Raw genomic sequence first — 25,830 nt, forward strand, 5'->3', positions numbered from 1 at the left:
TTGTGTGGCTATCAACAGTTATTGTCTCTAAATAAGCGCGCTCTATTCAGATTTTGAAAATACGACGCAGGTTTTTTTTATATTACGTAGTAAAGTTGCGAATTCTCCCATTTAAACAATGCAAATGTTTACTTTTTTGTCATAGTTGGTTTAAGCTCTCTACCGGGCCAATTTCCATGTTTTTGCGGCTGTCAACAAGTGATTGGCCCTAGATGTGCCCGCTCTAATCATAATTTGAAAATAGGACGCAGGATTTTTTATATAAGAGAAAACCAGAGAGCTTAGGAAAGGGGGCAAAATTTGAACTAAGCGGGAAATGTTGAATCTTGGGCTGTTAATAGGGTATATACATAATCAAAGGCGATGCGAATCAACTCCACGCTTTCCCCCTTCCTCCCCTTTCAGCCACCATCTTTGAAAACGGAAGCCAAAATAGGTTTTTCAAAATATCAATTCTTATATCAATTCGCGTTCTTGCATTTGTGTCGTTGCACTGCGCACTGCTACTGCGTTTTTATCTCCGTAAAAGTTTAAAACTGTGTAAGGAGAAACATTTCGTAGACGTTTTAATAATACTTCAGTTTGCTTGATTTTTCAAGTAAAATTTTTGAAACATTTTATTTTTTTGAGGGACACGTTAAATACATCTTAAAATCTGCAGTGTGCCATTAGGGATGCTCAAGTAGAAATTTTCCGCGGTATCTGTTCAATTATTTGTTCAGAGACGCCTACAAGAAATTGTTGAAAACTTTGAATTAATATGTTGAATCGCCCCCAATTTCTTATGATACTGTGCAACACCTCTATTGTGAAATAGTTGCTTGAGGCGCTGCGCCGTGGCACGCTGCCGCGCATTGGCGCGGCATTACGCAATGCGTGAAGTATCCCTTTAGGTTTGTAGGCGCCAGTGTGAGGTTCGCGCAGGCAGCACGCCGCTCGCTGTGTGTTGGGCTCTAATATTTAAAGAAATTGTTTCAAACAACTCTTTTTTCTTTTTTTGCCTTTGGGTGTCTTTCTTTCCGAATTCCTTTTAAAACACCCCTCCACATAGCGACTTTCGTATCTTCTCTCCAGGTTCTCTGGTATTAAAGCCCTTTCTCTCGAGGACGTTCAAAGTCGCTGTCCGCTGTGCAGTGCACAGTGCCTTTTGACTGGTCATTTTAGCCTGACGTATGACGTCACGGAGTCTGCGAATCGCCGGAGCAGTTTCGACCGACAATAATTCAGTCCCTACGAATCTTGAATTTTAAGTGACTTCTTGGGCGAGATAAGACGGTGCACGTTTTGCAAAGTCTCAATTCTGACAGTTTCCCTGCGGAACTTCATGAGTGGCCCTTCAAAGTTCCATTTCCATTGCTAAACAGAGCCTTGCTCTTTCACCTGCATTAAGCTAAGAGACCACTGTAAAATTAAACGCTCTCGAAAGGGAGTGCTTTTTAATTTCGACAGAATTGTAGTATACTGCCGAGCTTAGGAAAAACGCCGTATGAACATTCGAGAGTTGCCAGATTTACTTCGATAAAATGATTATTTTTGAATAAAGTTATGAATATTTTTCCTTTAAATTTCCAGAATCTTTAGGTGAAATTGCGAACAATATTATCTACAAAATGGAGATGTTGCATGTGTGAGGAATTTGCGATTTGACTGTTGATTCTTATGTAAAAGTTCGCGAGAAACACGATGATACCACTGGTTTTCCCTGAAATCAACTCCCAAGCTCAAATAAAGCTCTCGAGTTGACGCCAAAATGGAGGGGATATCCCACGCTATTCTGAGAGTCCACCTCTCCATCAAAACAAACTCTCCATGAAAAGATAGGGAGCAAATACATTGACAGGGCTGCCACTCTATTCGGGGACTCTAAAAATTTCACTCAATTCTTTGTGCTGTCAATAAAATTCAGCAAAATTATTCTTTAGTACAGCATTTGAATATTACTCAATGTTATTCTATCTCTCTCTCTTACTGATGGTCATTAAGTATATTCTTCCATTTATCTCTCCCTAACTAATGGTTATTAAATATATTCTTCTATTCTAAAACACTGAATTTTCTTTGCGCTGCCGATAAAATTCAGTGAAATTTTCAAACAGATTCAACCAACGATTTCTCTGTAAAAAAAAAATAAAATAACGGTAGAAATTTTGAAACGTCGCTTGGCGCTTGTGGTACTTTGGCTGGAAGGTGAGGATTTCCTTTTAAGGAATTCAAGGATATTATGGATTGAGATTTTTAGTGCATCAAATTTTAGAAAGTTGGAAAATCAAGGAATTCTTGAGATATTTTATTTCTTTTTCGACGACCTCGTTACAGTTCTGCCAACTCGTGCGTATGCGATTGGACGAATGGCGAGGCGTGAACGATCGATTATCGAAATTTCTGCATTTGAAGCTATGGTGAAGAATCGATTATTAAGGCGCTCGTTGTGAACACCTGGTTTGTCGATCATTTACTATAGGTTTAAATGGCAGATTAATCGATTCCTCGCAAAGCATGCCACGCTACTGACTTGGACCCTGTGGATGACGAAGCTGTAAAAGGGATTGGTTGATCAGGAGGAAAGGGACGAAATAAAAGGAGGAGATCGCCCGTAAAACGGACTCAGCTGACACTAGGAGGGCGGTTGCCAAGTTTCTTGGATCATCGAGGACGTCTCTCTTAGTTTAATTAAGAATTTTAAGCGGCTCCGTCGGTCGTTTGGCAGCGGTGTCTGGAGCATCGAGGAACCCATTCCGTAAATTGCGTTTCAATCGAATGCCCTTTTTCCGTTAGGTTCTGTTCGGTACAGAACAGCGCCAAAAAACAACTTCATCAACGGTTAGGTTGCCGCATTAACGCTCAATATATGAAGGGCTTGTAGCTTGTAGCACAAGGCGCATGATTGCAGTTTTAGAAAAAATTGAGATATCAATGATTTCAAGTAAAACTGGCCTTAATGCATATCCTGTGAAAAATTCGCTCCCAAATTCAAATTTTTATGCACCAAAAAGGTGGTTTGAACTTTCTCTTCGCCATAAGGATCCATTTAATTTCGAAACTTCAAACCGAACATATTTCGCAAAATAGCGAAAACTGCCCTTATGCGCCTAATCCTCCAAGCCTTTCATTATAAACTGTCAAATGAACCTCCATACAGAGGAATAATTTAGGTAGATTTTAGGGAGTCTATGTATCTTGGTCTTGAGAACACAGCATATTTGGACATACATATTGATATAATAGATCGTATTTGATAGTCGTTCTATGTATCGTTTGGTTAAACGATAGAACATAACCTCGAACTCAACTTTCAGCATTTATGTAGGGAACGCAGAAAAATTCCTAACAATTGCAGTTTTCATTGAAATTTTATACTCCTAAGACTCAAAAATCTATTAAAAGAAACCCGCTCGCTCAGATTACTCGATTGACTTTTAAGGCTATGTTTACATGTTAAGCCAATCGATATCGATACGATCTCATCTGATTGATGTATCGAATACGATCCATCGCCTTCAGACGCGATTTTGAAAATGTCTCGTCCAAGCTAGAAGATGTGTCAGATTTCATTCTGTACATTCTTGATGCGCTGAACGTGTTTTTGTGCGGTTTTACTGATATAAACAATCTTCTCAACCGCCAATTCCTCTAGGTGCAGAATAGACTCCTGTGACCGGGAACTTCGGTTATATGAACCGGAAGAGTTCAATACAAACCGAAGTTCAGCTCCTACACTGGAAAAAAAGTTACGGGTTATATAGACGTACCGTCCGTTTCGGGATCAAAGGCCGAATGTTACGGGTATGCTTCGATTGCTCCGGGTGTCACGCGCGGAATATCCGGCCTCTAAGCCCGGAAGACGGACGGTATGTCTATATACTTCCGTGCAAGGAAGAACGTCGTATGAACATTCGAGAGTTGCCAGATTTTCTTCGTTAAAATAGTTATTTTTGAGAAAAATTCTGAATATTTTTCCTTGATATTTTCAGAAACTATAGGTGAGATAGAGAATTTTCAAGTGTCTGAAATTTGATGGATTTCGTGTTTAAATGGAAACTACTGAGTGAACTGAACACGAGGATATCGTTGGTTCAGAATTGAACAATTATTGAAGAAAATATGACAAAACTATCTAATCTGCTAAAATACATGTGTTTAAATAGGAAATGCCGCCAGATGACGTCACTAGGCGGTGCATTTTCTCACTTTTAAATCTGTTTTTTACTATTTCCCATGTCAGAAAAAAAATTACAAAAAATACTGTGAAATCAGCTCTTTAAGCACTTTCAGATGAAGCAATAAAAAATGTGCATGCAAGTTCTCCTTATCAAAAAAATTGGTAGGAAAACATTCATAAGTTTACCAGGAAATTCTTGTTTTATCAAAGGAATTTTAGCATCGCCTGAAGGTTCACACGAGTTTTTCCTCAGCACGGTAGTATATAACCTGTAAGCACGGCTTTCACGGCGCAGTTTTTCAGTGCATACCCGAACTTTTATTTTCAGTAGCATCTGGCAACCCTGGCCGGGTAAATGTGAGCGTTAACCTCGTAAAAGCCATTAAACGACCAAGGAGAGAAACGCGGGCGGAAGATGAAGGGTGGGATGGGCCGATGTCAATGTCTGTTATCATCGAAGCCTGGCAGAAAAGTCAGGTTCGAGGTGTCAATTATCGATCATCGATATTTCTCCATTTGAAGCCATAGCAAAGAATCGATCATTGAGGTGTTCATTGCGAAGACTCTGTTAATCGATCCATTTCCATAGATTTAATGGCAGATCAATCGATGTATCGCAACTGAGAAAAGTGTCGGTGCTTCTTCTTGCGTTGGCGTCGGGGAACCGCGTCGGTGTGGAAACAACATAACATCCAACACCGCGATTTATCGCCCAGCGACGTCGTAACTTAAGAAGCGCGGCTATTTGCCGGCAATGCTAATGCCTTGTAAATCACTTTACGAAGATATTAAATTAATGGAAATTTACAGGTTTCTCGGAATTGAATTAATAGCGGTGAAGCGACTGCTCTGTTTGTGGGAATTATGCTGAGAAAAATAACAGCTGTGAAATTTCCGATTCGGCGGTGATATAAAACATCTGCATACTAGACAATCGGTAGTCTATTTTCAGGGGTTGTAAGCTAGTGGGGAACGTAAACTAAAAACTAAACGTAAAACGGACCTAGGTGAGAAATATAGCAGCACGAGACATGTGACCTCATGAAAATTTCATGCAGTTTTCAGTGAGTTTGTTGAAAATTCCTGAAATCATCTCGTTAACAAGATAATACAGCACTGGAAAAAAGTCCCTTGGAACTTGCGTCCAGACTCTTGAATTTTGATAAGAAAATATACTCTTGATTCAATCGGATTTTTCCTTGAATCAAGAGCCAAGCCTCTTAATTTAAGCGGATTTCCTTTTGATCCAAGCAAATATCCTATAGAATAAAGAGTATTTTTCTTGTCAATTTTTTTTTCCAACACAGTCCTAGTATCCGTATTCAATAACGTTTAGCATGATTTTTGAACTTCATTAGAGGAATAAGTTACTTGATTAAAGCAGAAGTATACTCAAATTTACCGCCAAAAAGATTTCCCTATGAATCAATAAAGAAAATAATGATCGTTTAAAAAAAAAAAAAAAAGATGCTTATTTAAAAAGAATAGTCACCTACATCAAGCAGAAACCCGCTCTCATTCAACTATTTTATCATTGATTCAAAATAAAATCTCCTTGACGGCATACTCAAGAATGTCTCTCCCTAAATCGAGTCACTCTTTTCTCTAATGAAGTTCAAAAATTAAGCTAAACGCTAATAAGTACGGCTGCTAGGACTTAGTGAGTTTTTGGACTACCGCTCTCTTTTTGTGGCTTAGTGTCTTGACTTATTTTGCGAGGAAAGCTCCGCACTCTTAAAGGATGCCTGTCATTCTTAACATGTTGGATCGCCCTCAATTTCGTATGATGCTGCGCAACACCTCTGTCGTGTAATAGTTGCTTGAGACGCCGCGCCGAGGCACGCTGCCGCGCGGGGCGGAGGGCAGGCGGCCGACCAGCGCGGAACGCGCATTGGCGCCTACAAACCTAAGGGGATACTTCAAGCATTACGCAATGCGTGAGGTATCCCCTTAGGTTTGCAGGCGCCTATGCGCGTTCCGCGCTGGCCGGCCGCCGCGCGCCGCTGCATGTCTCTGTTAGGCTCTAATATTTCAGTTCGCGGAGACAGCGTTACTCAATTCATGATTTTGAAATGTTTCTACACTCTGCATGGATTATTCTCTTATTAATTGATGGGGGAAAATGTATTAAAGGAAAATATAATGTGTACTTTGTTAATAACATGGTGATTTCGTGTCAATTTGAATGATTTCTAAAGCACTTTAATTTTTCTTTTATATTTCATGATTTTACTTTGCTGCAGCTTGGTGTACGCGCAACCAAACGTTCAAAATTGGACGCATTTAACTTTAAAATATCGATTTACAAATGGGTTAAAACCAAATATTGCGTGTTTTTTGGTTTTTCCTTTCTTTATTCATTTTTTTAGAGTTTCTCTCAACAGCACTACAGCTCATTGATATTAATATCAATGCCATCGCTTGAAGAAGGTTGGCCTCGTTTTAAAAATGCCAATGTTTTTAAAATGAAGTAATATTTTCATTTGGAAAAAAAGAAGAAGAAAAAAAAGGAAGGTATTTATTAGATATATTTTTTATCTCAAATTTTAAGGATTGAAATAAAACCAAATATTCACCAATGACAATTTGAAAAAATGAATCAAAAGAAGAAAGTCACTTTTCATTGAAAAAATGAGTTACCATAACAACACATCTTTCTCTCTCAATTTTCTCCGATATATTGTCAATATAATTTTACACATGGACTAAAATACAGCGTTTGGTCCAAGTCACTGTTGCTTGTTTTTACGCATGGACGTAAACTACTGGACAAAACAGGTGCGTGGACAAAAAATCGTTGACGAAATGCCCTGAAACCTCAGAGTCTGGACTCTAGATTCATGAGGCTTTTTTTCCAGTGAGTTATACAGCATGTTCAAATTAGTCAATGCCACCCTCCGCGTTGCCTAGGGAGAAGAAAAACTACATTAGAATGTTGATCAATCTGAAATTTAACATTTTTTCTTCAAATTTTTTCATGGAGATGAATTTACAATTCATTCGCATGTGACTGAAATTGTCAAGGAAAACTTTCCTAACCAATTTACACAAATATGTGTATGTATATTATCAGACACGACTGAGAAAAAGTAATCGCTTAAGAGTCAGTTTTCGTGATACCACTATTCGAGCTCTGGCGTGTTGTGGAGTATCGTCGTTATTTGAAGGCGTTTTAATAAAAGGCACTTTTTGGTTCGTCAAATCGAACTTTCTGTTTGTGTAACCGAACGTCAACGGTAAAGTGAACTGACGAACAAAGTTTGGTCATATAAACCTAATGTTCGGCTACACAAACCGAAAGTTCCTTTCGATAAACCGAATATTTTGGATGATATGGAATATCGAACATTCGGTTCATATGACCGAACTTTTCTATTCAGTGCACGATTTTACAAGTTTAGTCGAGTCAAGTTCAGTAAGTTCAGTCGTTTTTTTAGTTGGCTGCATCTTTTCTGTGCAACAGACTCATTCTGATCAGCGATTGCGATCGTACGTTTTCGCCGACTTCAACATTATCCCGCTGTAAACGGTTCGTTCCCATTTGATCCGCCCGCGATTAAACCCTCCCTCCCCTCCCCTCCCCCTCCCCTCCCCCTCCTCTGCCTCTCCTCCTCTCATTTTTCCAACCGAGTCGAAATCGAAAAGCTCAATACCGATACGGCATTAGCTTCAATTACACCGTCAGATATCACTCCTTCCCTCTCGGTTCTCGGCAATTAAGAGAATCCTCGCGCATTACCAGCAATCACTTTGTTGCGCATTTTCAATCGAACCGTTTGGATCCGAGCTCTGGGAGCTCATGATACCCGGAAGTAACGGCGGGTAATGGGATCCGATGCTCGAGTGATATCCGCACTCGCGTTTTATTCGACGTGATCGCTTCAATTTCCGGCGGCAGTTTCGCCGGCGCGGATCGCTGTAATTGGCGTCGAGCGTTTGCATAACCGGCGGCCCGAAGGCGCTCGCAAGGAGCGAGTAAACCCGGTAATGGTGCGATCCGAGGGCGAGCTTCCGGAATTCGCGGTTTTTGCCGGCTCACTCGAAAAAAAATGCAATTTTCGCGGCGCGATTTTCGAGCCGCACAGTGGATCGAGTCGTGGGAGAGGTCGGACAGAATTTGGAAGCTTTAAACGCTTTTGATTTATACACAACTTTGAGGCTCTAAAAAGCAGGCAAGGCAGATGCAATCAAATGACCTCTTTTGGATTGAAATCCATTTAATTCTGTTTTTTTTCTCCAATTTGTTTATTTTTATTATTTTGTTAGTGAGAACAATTTATGACTTTCACATCATTTGAAGACCACTTATTGATGGCCAAGGTGCAAAACCACATATTTGTAATTTCCGCTCTCATTTGATTTTTTCGACGGAAGCGGATCCAGTAATTTAGTGACGCCGGATTTCTCCTTTAAACCTAAGTTATATAATAATCGATTTTGATCAAAGCACCAGGTCCCTCCAAGAATCGATTCATTTCCATGGGTTCAAATGGAGAAGATACGATGTTGCCAATTTGCTGGATCCGCCAATGTTTTTCGACGAAAAACAAGCCAACTCTACAGCTTACATTCCAGGTTGGCCTAATAGTCAGCGTGTCTGACTGTAGACACGAGTTCAAATCCCGGTCTTTGCGACAAATTTTTAAGAATCGGACTAATAGATCTGCAGAGGCAGACTCCATTCGGCCTTATAACCCCTGAAAATTTGAAATTTTGGGGCATGGATATGCAAACCCTAATCCGATTGATTCCCCATAAAAAAGCTGTCTATTCAGCAACTAAGGCCAAACTTAACTCGAACTCTAACTGAAAGTTTCAGTTAAAAGTTTCCAGCGATCTCCCAGTGAAAGCACAATTTTTGATTGGAAATGTTGTAACTTTGAAAGGCACACGGAGAAAAAAACCTCGTGCGTGGGACCTGAAGTTTAGGTCATATGGATCTCTGAAGTTTTCAGATTGAGCATCTGAACACTTTAGATCTAGCTGTCGAGGTTCAGATCACACATCTGAACTTCAGTTCTTACATCTGAAGTACTTCAGTCGTGAGAACCGAAGTTTTTCGGATGTGAAAACCGAAGTACTTCAGATGTTAGAACTGAAGTTTCAGATGTGTGATCCGAACCTCGACAGCTAGATCTAAAGTGTTCAGATGCTCAATCCGAAAACTTCAGAGATCCATATGGCCTAAACTTCAGGTCCCACGCACGAAGTTTTTTTCTCCGTGCAGTTACATTTTTTTGTCTGGTAAACTGCGAACTGATTATTTCTGGCCTCGTCCTATGAAAATGCTGCCGTGCTAAGGAAAAACTGAGTATGAACGTTTGAGGGTTGCCAAATTTCCTCCGATAAAATGTTTATTATTGAGGAAAACTATGAATATCTTTCCTTGAATTTCAGGAACTTTAGTTGAAATTGCGAACAAAATGATCTGCAAAATTGGACGAAAAATATTTACAAATTTCCAAAAGTTCGTGATTTACCAAAGGAAATTTGGCAACGCCTGACGTTTCATACGGCGTTGTTCCTTCACACGGCAGATGGATAACAAATATTTGAAAAATGGGCAACACGCCCATGATCGCCATGTAATTGAAAATCGGAGATGAAAGCCACGGGAACGGAAAAAGAAAATTCGTTTAATATCGTGACAATTCTTCCCGGCATCGCAGCGTCTTGACAAAGGCGCGACGTTGTCAATTCTCCCCGAAACACCCCCGGGTTCCAATGTAACCCGCGGAAAATTAAGGAATTTCGACGGAGAGGCGGCATCGCTGCGACGCGACCTGGAGCGACTGTCGGGGGCTCCGTGTTTGACAAAAATTGTGAGATTAAAGAAGGCCGGAATTTAATTAAAGTGCTGAAAGGAAGGAGCGAAAACTGGCATAATTTAATTTCTCGATGACCTCGGAGCGGGTTGATGACGCCGAGGGAGACCGTGAGGATTGGCAAATCCAAATATAGCTGTTTATTCTCGAGAAGGGCTTTTTCTATCATCGTTATTTGCTTAATTTAATTTTCGGAACTTAGCACCATTGGAAAATGTTTTGGTGTACCTTCTTCTTAGAAAATATTACCTTCAACTGTGTTATTTCAAAGTGAAACGCCGCACTACCATTTGGACGTGCACTGGAAAAAAAAAAAAAAAAAACACATTGGATCTAGAGTCCAGACTCTTGAAAACATTGACAAGAAAAAGTACTCTTGATTTAATCGGATTTTTGCTTGAATCAAAACGGAATCCGCTTAATAGTTCTTGATTTAAGCTAGATTCTGATTGAATCAAGAGTACTTTTTCTTGTCGATGTTTTTCAGAGTCTGGACTCTAGATCCAATGTGTTTTTTTTTCCAGTGAAAGTAAAACGCCGTACGACCATTAGGACGTGGCTAAGCTGGACTGTATTTTGCAATCGGAACTATAAATTTTGGCTCTTTTGGAAAAACACTTATGTGCACAGGGAAACTAATGGCACATACGTTGTTTTTAAACCAGGCTAGAATTTATAGTTTCAATTGCAGAATGTAGTCCAAATGTTCCGATATGATGCGGATTTTACGGACATTTTGTATGCTTCTTTGAAAGACCTTTTTGAAATTTTCAGAGATTTCAATTTTTTTAAAATGGAAACCTGATCAGAAACTAGAATACCCTCAAAAGGAGGGCATGGACACGTCAAAAAGGAGGTCAGGTTTGATCAGACCGTGTACCTATTGGAGTCCAAAAGGGCAGCCAACATATGAACTCGAATCATTCAGTGGTACTAATTTTCACAATTCTTAATAGTATATTCTTCATAGTAAACTGGGAGAGTATAGGTACTCTGATCAAAAATTATAAAAGCATTTATAATACTTGGATTTCGCGTACATTTTTTCAGTCTCAAGGTCTTAATTCTTAAAGACGCTTGTTTACAATGCGCTGTCGGCCATATTAATTAATCTTTCAAATACATAGGTCGGCAGCGTCACTTTTCTAGTGATTTTCGTTTTAGAAGTTGTTGCCCTTTTGGGCCCTAAGAGCTGCATAAATCGACGTGTCCGTACTTTTCCTATAAAGGTACTCTGTCAGAAACCACACCAAAGAAATAATATGCTGAACTCGAAAATGTCGAATGTCAACATTGTGTATACGTCCAATACGTCCATCGCGCAACATTTTCAATTTCAAGATCCGAGGTGACCGGTTCCGATCTGCGCGAAGCGGCAGGCGCAGAGGAAACAACTATATCAACTCTCGTGTGATGTGGTGAAGTATCACAGTATTTGAAGGCGTTTTGAAATCACTAAATTTGTACCGACAAGAAAGTTATATCTGGCCCCCACTTCGTGATTTTGTACGGTGGTCGAATGAGTCAATTTGGTGGGCTGATCGTTGACTTTGATGGACAAAGCGATAGACACAGCGATAGGCAAAGAAGATCCAGAGAAGATGGAGCAATCCAATTGGTGACGGCTGGTGGTCGCAATAAGACCCCATAGTTAGTCCACCATTTTTCCTCCTAGTCTAAAATGGATTGCATTTTGCAAAAAGGAACCACTAGCATTGCAATGTTGCTAAAATTGTGCAACTTCTTTTGTCTTGGAGGAAAAACCCGATTATCCCTTAATAGTTTCTATTTTACTCACTAAAAACTGTAAATTTTGAGACAAAAATTACCATCCAAATTTCATAGTTTTTCACAATTTCCGCAATTTTATTGCAAAGGATGAAGTTGCACAATCTTAACATCATTGCAATGCTAGTGGTTCCTTTTTGCAAAATGCAATCCAAATAACGACCCATTTCCACCAATAGGATCCCTCCATTCCTTTAAAGTCGTCTTTGTCGATCGTTTTGTCCACTAATTTCAACAATCAGCCCGCAGACTTTTTTCTCGGTGCAGATACAAGAAATCAAATCAATAAGTTCATTAGGTGCAGCAACAAATTCAAGAGTAGAAGGGAATTCACCATTCAGGAAACGCGTTGCAGCAACTAATGTATAATTAGCAAGGGAGCTCACCGTTCAGGCAACTCGTTGCAGCAACTAATTTACAACTAGGAGGGAATTCACCGTTCAGGCAATTCGTTGCAGCACCTAATTTACAACTAGGAAAAATTCCACCGTTCAGGCAACTCGTTGCAGCAACTAATTTACAAATAGGAGGAAATTCACCGTTCAGGCAACTCGTTGCAGCAACTAATCGCTCGGCGGATGGAATGGCCTCAAATATCACATGGCCATGCAAAGGCCGAGAGCGCGCAGGAGGAAACCAGTGGCGTGGCGTGAAGGATCGATAATCGATATTTCGCCATTTGAAGCTATGGTAAAGAATCGATTACTAAGGTGTTCGCTGCGGACACCCTGTTTATCGATCCTTTTCTATAGGTTTAAATGGCATAACAATCGATATATCACAAAGCACGCCACGCCACTGGAGGAAACTCGCCCGGGTTCGGGAAAGGATCGGAAGGGTCGAGCCATTATTTATACGAAGGCGAAGAGCTAATATTGCCTTTGAATTATTCCGAATCGAATGGACCGCTCTATTGACCCACTAACTTACTGTCTTATATTTCGGCTGTTTGATCGCCTCGCCGCCCTCCCGCCGCGCTGCGCGGAAAATCCTTTGTAAACGCCCGCCCGGTCGCCACCTACCCTTATTTATGCTCCCGCGACTTCCCGCCCGAAATTGCTCTTTCTATTCCTCCACTCCCGAGCCTCTCAGCTTTGGTGAAGAAAAACACCGCGTGAATATACGAATGTTGGTGTATTTTTCCTGGAAATCGTGGATTTTTGAGTGGTTTATTTATTTTCTTATTTTTTTTTAAAGGTTCGCCTAGAATGGAAATGTTGTATGTGTGAGGAATTTGCGATTTGACTACTAATTCTTAGATAAAAGTTCGCGAGAAACACGATGATGCCACTAGTTTTCTCTGAAATTAACTCCAAAGCTCAAAATAAGCTCTTAAGTTGAGGCCAAAATGGAGGGGATATCCAACTCCACCCTAAGAGTCCACCTCTACATCAAAACAAACTCTCCATGCAAAGATAGGGAGCTAATACATTAGCAGTGTTGCCGTGTTTTCAGTTTTGGAGTCCCCAAATAAAGTGGCAGCCCTGTCAATGTATTTGCTCCCTATCTTTGCATAGAGGGTTGGTCTTGATGTAGAGGTGGACTCTCAGGGTAGGGTGGGATATTTCCTCCATTTAGGCCGCAACTTGAGAGCTTTTTTTGAGCTTGGGAGTTGATTTCAGAGAAAACCAGTGACACCATCGTGTTTCTCGCGAACTTTTACCTAAGAATCAGTAGTCAAATCGCAAATCCCTCACACATGCAACATCTCCGTTGGTTGTAAAGTATGGACTGAGGGGGACAAAGTTTCCAGATTGTGCAATTAAATGTAGAAATTGTTAATGCGTTTAAATGTAAAAAGTGCTGATTTTTCAGCACCATCCGGCTGTCATACGGTGACGTCACTTTTGCTTAACCCTCGCCTCGAGCGGTAGGTGACGTTATAAACCGAATTTTTCAAAGCGCGATTTCTCGGTTAATATAAAACGTCGAAAGTTGCTGTTTGGACAGATCTTGATATATTTTGCTAACTTTGTCCGGGGCTCTTATCGACTGCGTTTGTTTTTCTGCAATAAAAAAAAACAATTTAAAAAGCGGGTTACAAGGCTAAAATTTAACATTTAAAAATCAAATTTTCAAATTTTTAAATTGTTTTTTTATTGTATATCTTGTCACGGGCTGCAGAGCATCTATCATATTTCGTGTTTGTTTCTCTGCTTTCAGGTATATCAAAATGTCTAGTCCTCATCTGAATAACTTAATAATAGTGGGTTGTATACTGACGTACAGCAGCGTGATCTTCCTGGGGCTGGACTCGACGCTGACCAGCACGGAGGCCTTCCCGTACATCTGCACGGCTCGCGCTTCCCTCCTCATGTCCGGCTTCTCGCTCGCCTTCGGCGCCATGTTCTCCAAAACGTGGCGCGTCCACTCCATTTTCACTGACGTTAAGCTCAATAAAAAAGTAAGCTCCCCTCTTTCACACATATTTACCGCAAGAGATGTCTTTGAAAACCCATCGATTCTGATACCGATCGAGAAAATTCAACAATTAACTTTGAAACTGGATCCTTGCAAGGGATTACAATGATTTGCCCCACAAGAGAACAGAACATGGATGGAAAAACTCAATGTTTAACAAATTTCAAGGTAGGTTTTAACCTAAAAATTTTCAAAACCTCCAAAATCTCGTTTTTTTATTTTTGCACGGTGGCAAATTGTTTTATTCCCTTGCAAAGAGCCATTTTCAGAGTTTGAGTAAAACAAATTTGTTTTTATCTCAAATACACGAGAGTCGTTTTTCTCAGCTTAGAAGTCAAATTTAAGAAATCAAGATAAATATGATCCTCTATGGTGAGAGGTGACCAAAATTATCAAGAATACGGATGCAATGATCGGAGTGCTGAGTGTATTTATTTGAATTGAAGCTGAATTCCTTCGAAAGCACAGGATACTAACTCAGAGTCATTTTCTTTTGTTGGCAGGTTATAAAAGACTATCAATTATTTTTAGTGGTTGGCGTCCTGCTGTCTGTAGACTTTGTCATTATGATAACGTGGCAAGCCATAGATCCTTTTTTTCGAGAAATTAGACATATGGAGCCTTATGTAAGTACATAAAGTATATAGTACATTCTATATTTTTACAATTCGCCATAATGTAAGACATACGTTCATGAATAATATTCAGTGAGTATATTCCAAAAATCAATTCTAGAAAGCTGACAGCACTTCAAAAGGGTATAATTTCAGAAAAATCTTAGAGGAGAGCCTGGCAAAAGTTTTTGAAAGGGGGCGAAATTTAGGGTAAAATCTAAAACATGTCTCAAACTCAATGAACATAGATCCAAAGGGCCTTTGATGGAAAATCAACGCTGATGACACCCCCGGCAACAAATCACGAAATCTAAGACGTATGCCCAATCCTCAAGATTTAGTGTAGACTTCAAAAAAATGCACAAAATTATGTCATATAAGTGAACACCTAAGGTGTTACTACTACTTTTTTGGGGACAAGTTATCTCTCATATATTTCACGTGGTGACACATTGTGTCGTATACACTAAATGTTTATGATGATAAATCATAAATGTTTGTGGTGTAGTTGTCTTCGTTGAACTTGAGTGAACTTGTTTAAAAAATTATTGAACATAATATACGATCATACAAAATATAACTAATTATATTTAAAGCACAACTAATTATATTCAAAACATAATCAATCATATTTAGAACATACATAAACACATTTGGAACAGAATCATTATCATGCTGGATTACAGGCCTTGCAAGGTTTTTTCCACCCCGGGTGTGAAACATATAGGGAAACTGACTTACTTTTTTTGGGGGGGGGGGAGGGGTCAAACCGAATTTTCCCCTGAAAATAACTCATCATCACATATGAACATGATTTCACCTTATAAAATAGTTTGATTTTGTTGCATTGAAATGAAATATAGAATCATAACAATACTTCAATTACTAGAAAACAACTTCTAACTTGTCGAACGTTGATTTTAAACCATTTTCCTGCTTTCATCGTCAATATTTACGACAAAAATCCCAATTCACGTGCCTCGGTTTACGACGAGAAGAGACACATCCTTTATTTTATGAAATGAAAAACCACTCAACTGAAATTTTTTGATACTGTCATAATATTTACTCTCTGTGCGAAGAAAATTCTGGGGAAACTCAAGCAATAATGATTTTTTCTCCTTTAAAAAGATAAACTAAAAAAGGAGCGGAGATTTTAAAACTCTGTAATCAAGATGCGTGGTATTGGACATGAAAATGTATCCCTCGCACATGCAAATCGTCGTTCCCTTCACTAAGGAACTTAACTAAATTTTCAATGTTGCCAAATTTTCCTTCGTAAATTTCATTTTTCTCAGAAGAATCGTGAGCAATTCTAGATGATAATTTGACGAATTTTTCCTCTGACTTCGGGCAAAAATCAGAAAAAATTGGATTAAAACCACACAGGTAAATTCTTTTAAAAGATTGAATTGTTTGAGTCAATGTTGCAACCTCGGAACAGAGACACGTTCCTTCGTCCCGAAAACGACGAGATCAGCCATGACTCTTAGATTCTCATTTTGACAGACCAACGTAAAGCTCAATCACAAAAGCCATAAAACTGATCAAATATCCGATTCCAAGGCTGATAAACGCAAGCTGTAAATCTATCATACTGAAGGGTCTGAGAGATCCCTCGCCAGAATTCCTCTCCGCGATGTATCCGAAGTAAATCTGCGTCTCGAAAGTGTCAGCTCTGAAAGAATCAGCCATGACACCGTTCTCAAGAAGCCGATGAACGCTTTCGTCGAAAATCTCGGTGAGAATCGAATTCTTGACTATCAGGTACGAAAACGGGTAGGTCACCAAACACTCGTCTATCAAATGCAGCTCGATATTCTCCTTATTCGCGTCCACCGGAATTCGATTCTTCACCGAGAGCAACGAGTAGGGTACCCTGGCGGCAAATGCGTCCGTCTCCATGATCATATCGACGCTCTTCATTAGAGTCGCTTTCAGCTCACTCGTATTGTTTTGAAGCGGCAAGAATTCTCGAAAGCGTGTGTCCTCAAGTTCCGAGAGGGGATCCGGAAACAGTTCATCGTAGTAGAACTTGCTTTTGGTCAGTCGATCTCGGAGGGACGCATGACCGGACTGCTCCAGAAGTTCCGGAAGCATTTCAGTATCCGGAGTTTGTATGTACAGTCCGGATTGTTCCAATTCCTGCAGGGTCTCGATGTCGGCATAGCGCACGTAGCTGCTTAGCAAGGTCGTCATCCCACTTTGAATAACGGTGCCTACGATGAGACTGAAAAAAGTGAAGACGAGGAAACAGACCTTCCCGGTTAGAAGCTTTCCCAGGAGGAGAACGGGTGGACTTCCATTCAAGAGATACGAATAAATAGTGAGAAATGCTGGTGACTCCTCGTAAGCAAGGATCTCTGCGTCGGAGTAAAAGCGCGTGAAATGCGTAACTTGGGACCATTGGAAAAGCCACTGCATGAACCAAGAGGTGCCTATTGCCATTACTGTAGCCACCCATACCGGAGGCGAGAAGCATTTGACGACCACGAGATATTGAGGCATGAACCCACGCCGTGGTGCTAGCAGACAGTAACTAAAAGAGTCGATGATCGGGGGATGGTGGGATCTGGGAAGCTCCGATGCTTTGGGACCGTAGCTACTTTCGTAGACGATGAGATCCACGTTGTGCCTCAGACCATCGTCGGTACTCATGATGATCGAATCCTCCGGCAGATTGTAGTAGTTTTCTTTGGATCCGATTTTCCTCGAAATCACGCGGATTACCTCGAAGATGATATGGGGTGTCGCGCCCCAAAAAGCGGAAGTGCTCATGAGACTGCCGTCGTCGTAAGTGACGGCTACGGTGTATTTCTTGTCGCGGTAGCCTCGGAAAGAAAAGTCGAAATACCTCTCGTCCGTCGTGCCTTCGTAGCGGTCCAGACGCCCCTCGAAGCGGTCGTACCAAACGCAGTATGTTTCGAAGCAGATAGTTGTTCGCTGACCCCGGAAAAATCGCCAAAATAGGTCGAAGAGAAAGATCAGGTTGCAAGAGTCGATTTCAGCATCGGTTAAAATAGTTGTATCTGGCGTATCGATTCCCGGACATTTTTGATCTGCGTTAAGTTTCCTCCAACTCTGCTCATCGACTATGAATACGATGTGGTTTTCGTAGTTCCAGACATCGTGAGAGTACAGACCACGGGTTAAGATAAGTAAATCATCCGTCAAAGGAGACCGACCGTCTAACTCTGCAGGAGTTATATCAACTCTGAAATCGCAACTTCCATTTTTTTGTTCGGACTCAGCTGAATTGTACACGACACAATAATTTGGTAGTTCTCCCGGGACGTGTTTCTCTGTGTCGTGTTCGAAAATTACGTCTGAAAAGTTGGCAGAAATGTCGGGGTAGTTGGTAATTTCATTCTCTTGAGAAGCTGTCGCCAAGATTAGACTAAAAATGTCGTTCGTTTCTTTCAAAAAGAAGATTATGTTTTTTGGATGCTGGCTTTGAGAGAGGAGACTCATTTCGCTGTAGTGGCTGATTGAAAAGATTGGAATCGAATTCTCATGTAAGTCCTGGATAAGGGCGTTGACAGACAGGTCTCCCCGCAAGTTAACAATGTAAATTTGCTGATATTTTGAGATTCGCACAAGTTCTTTGCAAATTTGCAAAGGCAGAGAGGTGGTGCGGTTCAGAGCTTCGTGGCCACCAGACTGAGAGGCAATCTCATTCCGCGCAAATAAAATAATGATCAGCATTTTCATTCTCAAAAGTGTAATAAATGAGGTGGAAAAAGCGTTTATCGGCACATTCTTATGAGACCGAACGTAGATGCCTGAAATTACACTTTTTTCCATTGCACAGAATTAAAATACCGTATCGAGTTGGGAAGTAGTGAAATTCGACGATATGCCAGAGTGACCAAAATGATCAAAATAAATCTAGCTTTGACTTAGTCCTTACCATTTCAGTTTCTGTGTACTAAGGTCTTTTTTCTTTGTACAATCCTGGATGAGCCCAATTCCTTCAAATTTCAGAATTATGACCAAGGTTTCATTATTGGCTCGCAACAGCCTCAAAGAGCCCAGACGCGGAGTATAAGTCAGGGGTTGGGCCGCGCAGAAACCAGGGAGGACCCCAATTTAAAATAATTCTTAGGTTGTTTTATAGAAAGTCGTAGATCGATGAAACAATCCACGTAACATCAGGTCGCAGAGCAAGTGGCACATGCGAGTTTCCACAAACGCCTTCAATTGAGAGTGATACGCTGCAATACACCGGTGTTCGATAAGTCGCATCACGTAAGTTGACTCGCTGCCCGCTGCTCAGTATGGTTTTAACGTCCATCACCTCACTAAGTATCCTATCCGGTTGGAAAATAGTGAAATTCGGGAGGTTGCAAGAATAATTGATGATGAAAATAAGTTAACTTTGACAAAGTCCTCACCATATCTGGTTCAATCATCATTTTAGAAAAGAAACCACATTTAGTTTAAACACCATTTTAGACAAAATAAGACACTCTCATCATGATACAGCTAGCATTCTTATTGTTTTAATTTTTAACGTGTTAAAATCATGATAATTCTGCACTTTATCGTCGCAATTTTAAGGGACAATTCACGCTCAATGAGAGTACATGACCGAAAAATTTCACGTAAAAAGAACGCTAAAGATTTTTTGGTTTAAGCTCAATGAGATTAATTGTCGCATCATATCTTTAGAGTCTAAACTGACCAACACTTTTTGACGAAAGATATGACAGGAAAAGTATTTAGAGGTTTTACCTTTTCAATTTTGAGGATTCCAAGTTAAAAGTATAACGAGCTCAGTTACAAGATCACCAAGTAAGAGCTATAAATTGAAGTTACAAGGAGAGGAACATCATACTATTTATTGCATAGTTCACACTCATTTCAGAATGGTAAATACCTACATCTATAAAGTGCGACGATTGTTTTAATTATAGGTTATGAATGATGAATAACTAAGTGACACATTGACAAAAGTATGAAATATTTCACAGTGAGTGTAACTTGTCTTAGAATCTTATTTTTTATCTTCAATGAAAAACTCAAGTATTGACACTAATTTTTCCACCCGTTCGTCCAAGTTTCAAGTTCATTCGCCTCATGAACCAGTCTGTAATTTTTCAAATTAAAGCATGCTTTAACGAATAAAAAAAAAAATGTCACTTATCTCATTTATCCGTGCAACTCATCAGATTTTCTAAATCAAATATTATCTTCATCGCATTCAGTTTCCATGTTATTTCCATTGAACACACACAAACACATGGAACTCAATCGCTTGACTAACGCGATTCCATTTTGTTTCAACTTCCTCAATGCAAAAATGTTTTTTCAGGTCGTTGTAAGGACCATGTTGATTGTTCAAATCGATCTTTCAACACGTGAGCATGAATAATGCCACAACATTAATAGAATAGCAAATTTTAGTCCACTGAGCACCGACAAGTTTCCTCGTTTCCTCGTGTAACAAAAACGAGACGAATAGAGAAAGAAAAGACACGAATTTACAATCAAATTTGTTTACATGTCGTTCTTCTCGCGATACAACCTTCTCGGTAGGGAAATTCCCTCGCTCCAGAGATTCAATCCTTCTCTTAGATATCAGCTGAATTTCTAGACGTAAAATCACATCTACTTATCACTATCTTCACGGTTTTTCCTTAACCCTTACTTAACCTTGGTTTTAGACATGATGAAGACGTGATTTGAGAATTTCCATCGACTGTTTACTTTTTTCTCTCCACCCCTTGAATACTCACTAACTGCAAAAGCAAATTTGCAATTTTTATGAAAAAGTTTTTGATTTCTTCTATAGCTTCCTGCTCATTTTTCTGTCGGAGCTTGCTATCTCGCAGGATAAAGTTAATAGTGGGTCACTAAACCATGAACGAATTTGGACTTGCGAATACGTTTTTTTAAAGTTAAATGACGCATGGAACACGACGCGCACTTTGAAAATGCGGAAAAGTTACCCAGATCTCGAGAAGTATGCAGTTCATTGAGCGCATCTTTTCCGCAAATTTAAAACCCCCTAGTTTCGCGCCGAACCGAATGATGCCATCCTGCACAAATCAGAAGCAAGCACGGGTTTCTACGACTTCCGTCAGACGTCTCTCTACTCATCGCACATGAAGAAAATAGGAGAGCCGAGACTATACATCACATTGACTGAACAGCGGCGCGTAGCTGGTCAACTCACGCGATACAACTTATCGAACACCGACGTGTTGCGGTGTATCACTCTCAATTGAAGGCGTTTGTAAAAAAATCGCCTGCACCTTTTGCTCAGCGCAGCGTCTTTTATGGTATGCCGATGTGGCTTGCTTTGTTGATCCCAACTCACTGGAAAGGAACCATAGAATCATTTTAAGTCGGGGTCCTTCCCTGGCCACTACGCAGCCCAACCCGTCGATGATCCACGCCTAGACCTGGGCCTCCTAAAGCTGTTGCGCACCAATAATAAAATGTTGATCGTAATTCCAAATTTCGAAGACAGTGGGCTCATTCATGACTATACAATGTGAAATGACCTCAGTGCATGAGACATTAAGATGAGACTATAGATATTTCACGAACATATTGAGGCAAATAACACGCAAGAATGTCGAATCAAGTTGAACCTATCGTAATGTGAAATTTGTTGATCAGAAAACGTAATTTTGAGGTGTTTAAAGTTCTAATCCACCGTATGTTCTGGGCGATAATATACCGGATTATGAGGCTATCTTACGCTCTCTTCTACAAAACCAATGAACTTAAATTTTCGGATTCTCTTTTTTAGGAAACTATAAAGTTTTCCGGCAAAATTTCAGAATCCGAATCCTATACCCAATCACATGACTCGATGAATCCTACTGAAAATCCTACTGAATCCTACTCATCCTACTGAAAATGTTGTCTCCGTGGGCAAATGTTCCTTTTCCTTCGGACAGTTACATCTGAAAATTATTACCTTCCCCACAGTCAGAATCTTGATAAGATCATGGACATCGTATGTCATCAATTGAACCAAACGAAATGAGGTAGAAAATTTTCACCTGTTTCATGATACTGTTTCCAGTTGGGTTGGGTTAGGTTAGGTTTGGTTTGGTTAGATAGTAATTTGTGTTGGGTCTGATAGATGCATCGTGACTCATACATTTATTACGGTTTTTATTTTGACCCTCGATCGTTTCTTTTTCTTTTTCAGCCACAGCCTAATTTGAGGATATTATGATAGTGCCCGAAAATGAGTCGTGTATGAGTCATCGCATGACCACTTTCGTTTTTGTGATATATGCGTACAAAGGAATATTGATGGTAAGTAAGCATCGCTCCGCACTCAAACATTTTAATATTTTTTTCATTTTGTATTTCACAATTTATCTGCGTCAATTCTTTGGTTATTGGTTTTAGCTGTTCCAAAATGATGTGTAGTGCTCATTAAGTTTTGTCGCATGCGTTTCATTTTTGTTTTTATTTGGATAACTTCTTTAAAGCCGTTTAAGAAAAAATCACAGAAAATCAATAATCCAAGTCATCAAAAGGACAGTATTAACCGAAATCAACCAAACATCAGATATGCCTAATTTACACTAGAATTTTGCTTTTTTAATACATGGAAAAAACGATTTAGTGCTGAGCACTAACTGTTTAGGTCAAATGGAGCTAGCTAGCATGACAGTAGTGCTGACCTCTAAAACTTTACTGTCCAGCCCTACATACTGTAGGTCTCGGAAGTACTGCCATTTCAGCTGGCTCCATTTGATCTAAACAGATAGTGCTCAGTACGAAATCGTTTTTTCCGTGAGAAAACTATAAGCAATATTTTGACTTAAATTTTTTTGCGTGCATACTTTGTACATGTGCACATGTCCCTCCCGCAGCATTTTTTGGCGATTTACAACACCCAATCGCTACATGTGCCTGCATTCCCCAAGCTCATTCAACAAGTAATATCCTAAAATATCGTGATCGACGCCCTGTTTCATTCTTTTAATAGGACTTTCCGTTCCCGTCGCCTTCTATCAGGAGAATCCAATGCTTATCTTTTGGAGCCCAAGAAAAATTCATGAAAAGCTTTAAAATGGTTTGTTGCTCAGTTTGCTGTTCACGAAATGAAACATGAGAGAGGGTGGGTCTGTTGCACGCAAGAGACACAGTGAACTGAATACATGTTCGAAGGGTAAATTTGCTCGAAAACCACATTGGGCACATCAAAAAAGTCTAAAATCCGCTCCTTAGCACGCAATCTGCGTAGTTTGAAACACGCTTTTTCAAGGTTTCCGCGCCTGCGGCAATTTTCTCAGTCACCGCCTATCAGGTTTGTACAGGCAGAAGAAGAAGAGAGAAATACCCCAAAGTAAACAAATGATTGACTAAGTTTTTCTATTTTATGATTTCCAAGCGTATGTTTCATTTTTCTTTCATTAAATTGAAAAAAAAAGCTCTAAATCAATTGAAATCTTGCGCAAGGAGAGTTTATAACAGCCCGTGAGATTGTTTGTTCATTTAGGTTACGTGTCTTTCCGATCAAACCCGACTGCCGGCCACCAAGAAAACTACCCGCAGACGCAAGAAACTTGAAAAAGCGTGTCATAAGCTACACAGATTGGGCGCTAAGGAGTGGATTTCAGACTTTTTCTATGCCCTCAGCGTGATTTTCGTGAGATTTTACCCGTCAAAAGGATATTTATATATGGCTGTATCTCTGGCGTGCAACACACCCATTATCAAAGAGATCAAATTTTCTCGAAACTTGACTTTTTTTGGTGGTTACGCCTTTTTTGGAAGCGATTTTCATCCGGTTTCTGTATGCATGGCATGGTATTGTAATGAGTGTTGCATCGTTGCGTTTTGCAGGCGTTCGGGGCGTTCCTAGCGTGGGAGACGCGGCACGTGAGCATTCCGGCGCTGAACGACTCCAAGTACGTGGGCATGTCCGTCTACAACGTGGTGCTCATGTGCATCATGGGCGCGGCCATCTCCTTCGTCCTCTCCGACCAGCAGGACGTCTCTTTCATCATCATCTCCTTCTTCATCATCTTCTGCACCACCGCCACGCTCTGCCTCGTCTTCGTTCCCAAAGTGAGTTCTCTCCCCCTTTAAACACTCCGTCTTTTCTACCGAAGAATCCCTATCTACAATTGAGTTCTGGAGCCGCCACACGGTGGTTTCGGAAAGAAACACCAGGCAGCATTGGCGTGGCAAACTTTGCGATATATCGATTACTCAGTTTAAAAAAACTGTGGAAAAAGATCGATAAACAGGGTGTTCGCAACGAACACGTGAACAATCGATTCTTTACCATAGCGTCTAACGGAATTATCGTTAATCGATCATTCACGCCTCGCCGCTAGGGGCCAGGGCGATAATAATGGAGCTCTTGCATATTCCTGGAATTTGCAATCCAAGCACTGACCCCTGTGTAAAATTTTGTAAAATTGCCCCTTAATGCTGATAATTATTTACTTTGATTTCTCGCTTTTCCGTAGAAGCGAATCCAGCAATTTGGCAACACCGGATTTCCTCCATATTAACCTATGCTGAATAATAGATTCTTGTCGGAGTACCTGGCCGCTCCAAGAATCGATATATTTCCATAGGTTTAAATGGAGTAAAGACAACGTTGCCAATGAGCCAGTTCTGCTGGTCACAGAATCGTGTTTTGATGCTTGATTCTTGTCGCTCAGCTAAAAATAATAAGATCCGTCCAAACCGCAACTATCTAGGTTCAATATTAACAGAGATATCGCCCTTTGAAAAGTCGGGTTTTTGACGTCATCCACCGCGGTAGTGACACTATTGGTTTCTTCCACCTTGCTTTCATCAATCAGGGAAGACGCATTTGAACTGGTTGTTCAACGTGAAACTCGGATGGAAACAAGGTGTAAGAAACCAAGGGTGTCACCACCGCGGTGGATGGCGTCATAATCTGAATTTTTCAAAGCGCGATATCTCGGTTAATATTGAACGTGAAAAGTTGCGGTTTGGACGGATCTGATTATTTTAGCTGATCTACAAGAATCAAGCATCAAAACACGATTCTGTGACCAGCACACTACCGTCCAACGCAGAAAGGCCGTACCTCCATCTCAGATTCGGCACATTTTTCTCAGACAAAATGCTCCATAGCAAAAAAGGCTGCAAACATCCATCCTTTGTACCTTCAGAATGACTTTGTTATACAATGTTAAAAATCCTGGCGCGAAATTCACGCTTACTCAGTTGCTATTTTGACTACCTGTTACTCTGAAGGCATGGATCCGGCGCGAATTTTGCGCTCTGGCGGGAGTGAAAATCTGACGGGCAAACGTAAAACGGAACTGCCGTAGCATGGACTTGAACTCGAGTCACGGCGGTGATAAACGAGTGCGCTGCCACTTTGCCATTCGGCGCTCATACCAGGAGGCCCTGAATTCACGCTACTTGAGGTACCTCAACTAATTCGTCCGTCGTTGGTGACATTTACGCTCTGATCTATTCACTCAGAGTACGGCGCGAAATTCGCGCTGGAGTTTTTTTTTCACGCCGGCTATTCACTCAGAGTAAATCATTGATTTTTAACAGTGTACCATTAGGAAGTTAAATTGAAAATATGAAGCATGGTGCACGGAAAAAAAAAAACTACGTGCGTGGGACCCGAAGTTTAGGTCATATGGATCTCTGAAGTTTTCGGATTGAGCATCCCAACACTTAAGGTCCAGCTGCTGAGGTTCGGATCACACATCTGGAACTTCAGTTCTCACATCCGAAGTACTTCGGTTCTCACATCTGAAGTACTTCAGATGTAAGGACTGAAATTTCAGATGAGTGATCCGAACCTCGACAGCTAGACCCAAAGTGTTCAGATGCTCATTCCGAAAACTTCAGAGATCCGTTTGACCTAAACTTCGGGTCCCACGCACGAGGTTTTTTTCTCCCTGTGGTGGCCAGGTATTCTTGTAACGCAGCATTTTGTCTGAAGAAGGATTTCAAAATCTGGAATGGATTTACGGCGTTTTTGCGTTGGACGGCAGCACAACTGACCCATTTCCTGGATCCGCGGATGATTTTTCGGAGGGTA

At 40.5% G+C, this 25,830-nt stretch overlaps 2 protein-coding genes across 2 annotated transcripts in view; one reads left to right on the top strand and one right to left on the bottom strand.

Annotated features, from left to right (window-relative positions):
• GABA-B-R2 (gamma-aminobutyric acid type B receptor subunit 2) overlaps nucleotides 1-25,830 on the top strand; it is a 52,306-nt gene that overhangs the window by 20,814 nt on the left and 5,662 nt on the right. The window contains exons 5-7 of the mRNA XM_072305308.1: nucleotides 13,936-14,176; nucleotides 14,697-14,819; nucleotides 23,628-23,852. Of these exons, the coding sequence (XP_072161409.1) occupies nucleotides 13,936-14,176; nucleotides 14,697-14,819; nucleotides 23,628-23,852 (589 nt within the window). The remainder of the gene's footprint in view (nucleotides 1-13,935; nucleotides 14,177-14,696; nucleotides 14,820-23,627; nucleotides 23,853-25,830) is intronic.
• Nucleotides 15,596-18,508, bottom strand: LOC140225593 (uncharacterized). Its single transcript, XM_072304964.1, has one exon. It carries the CDS (start codon nucleotides 18,276-18,278, stop codon nucleotides 16,305-16,307), a length of 1,974 nt encoding a protein of 657 aa, XP_072161065.1. The 5' UTR covers nucleotides 18,279-18,508; the 3' UTR covers nucleotides 15,596-16,304.

Source organism: Bemisia tabaci, chromosome 10 (assembly GCF_918797505.1).
Source record: "Bemisia tabaci chromosome 10, PGI_BMITA_v3".
Lineage (NCBI taxonomy): Eukaryota > Metazoa > Arthropoda > Insecta > Hemiptera > Aleyrodidae > Bemisia > Bemisia tabaci.

Excerpts from the sequence above, each read along its gene's own strand:
- LOC140225593 (XM_072304964.1), bottom strand. The coding sequence starts at position 18,278 with ATGAGTCTCCTCTCTCAAAGCCAGCATCCAAAAAACATAATCTTCTTT.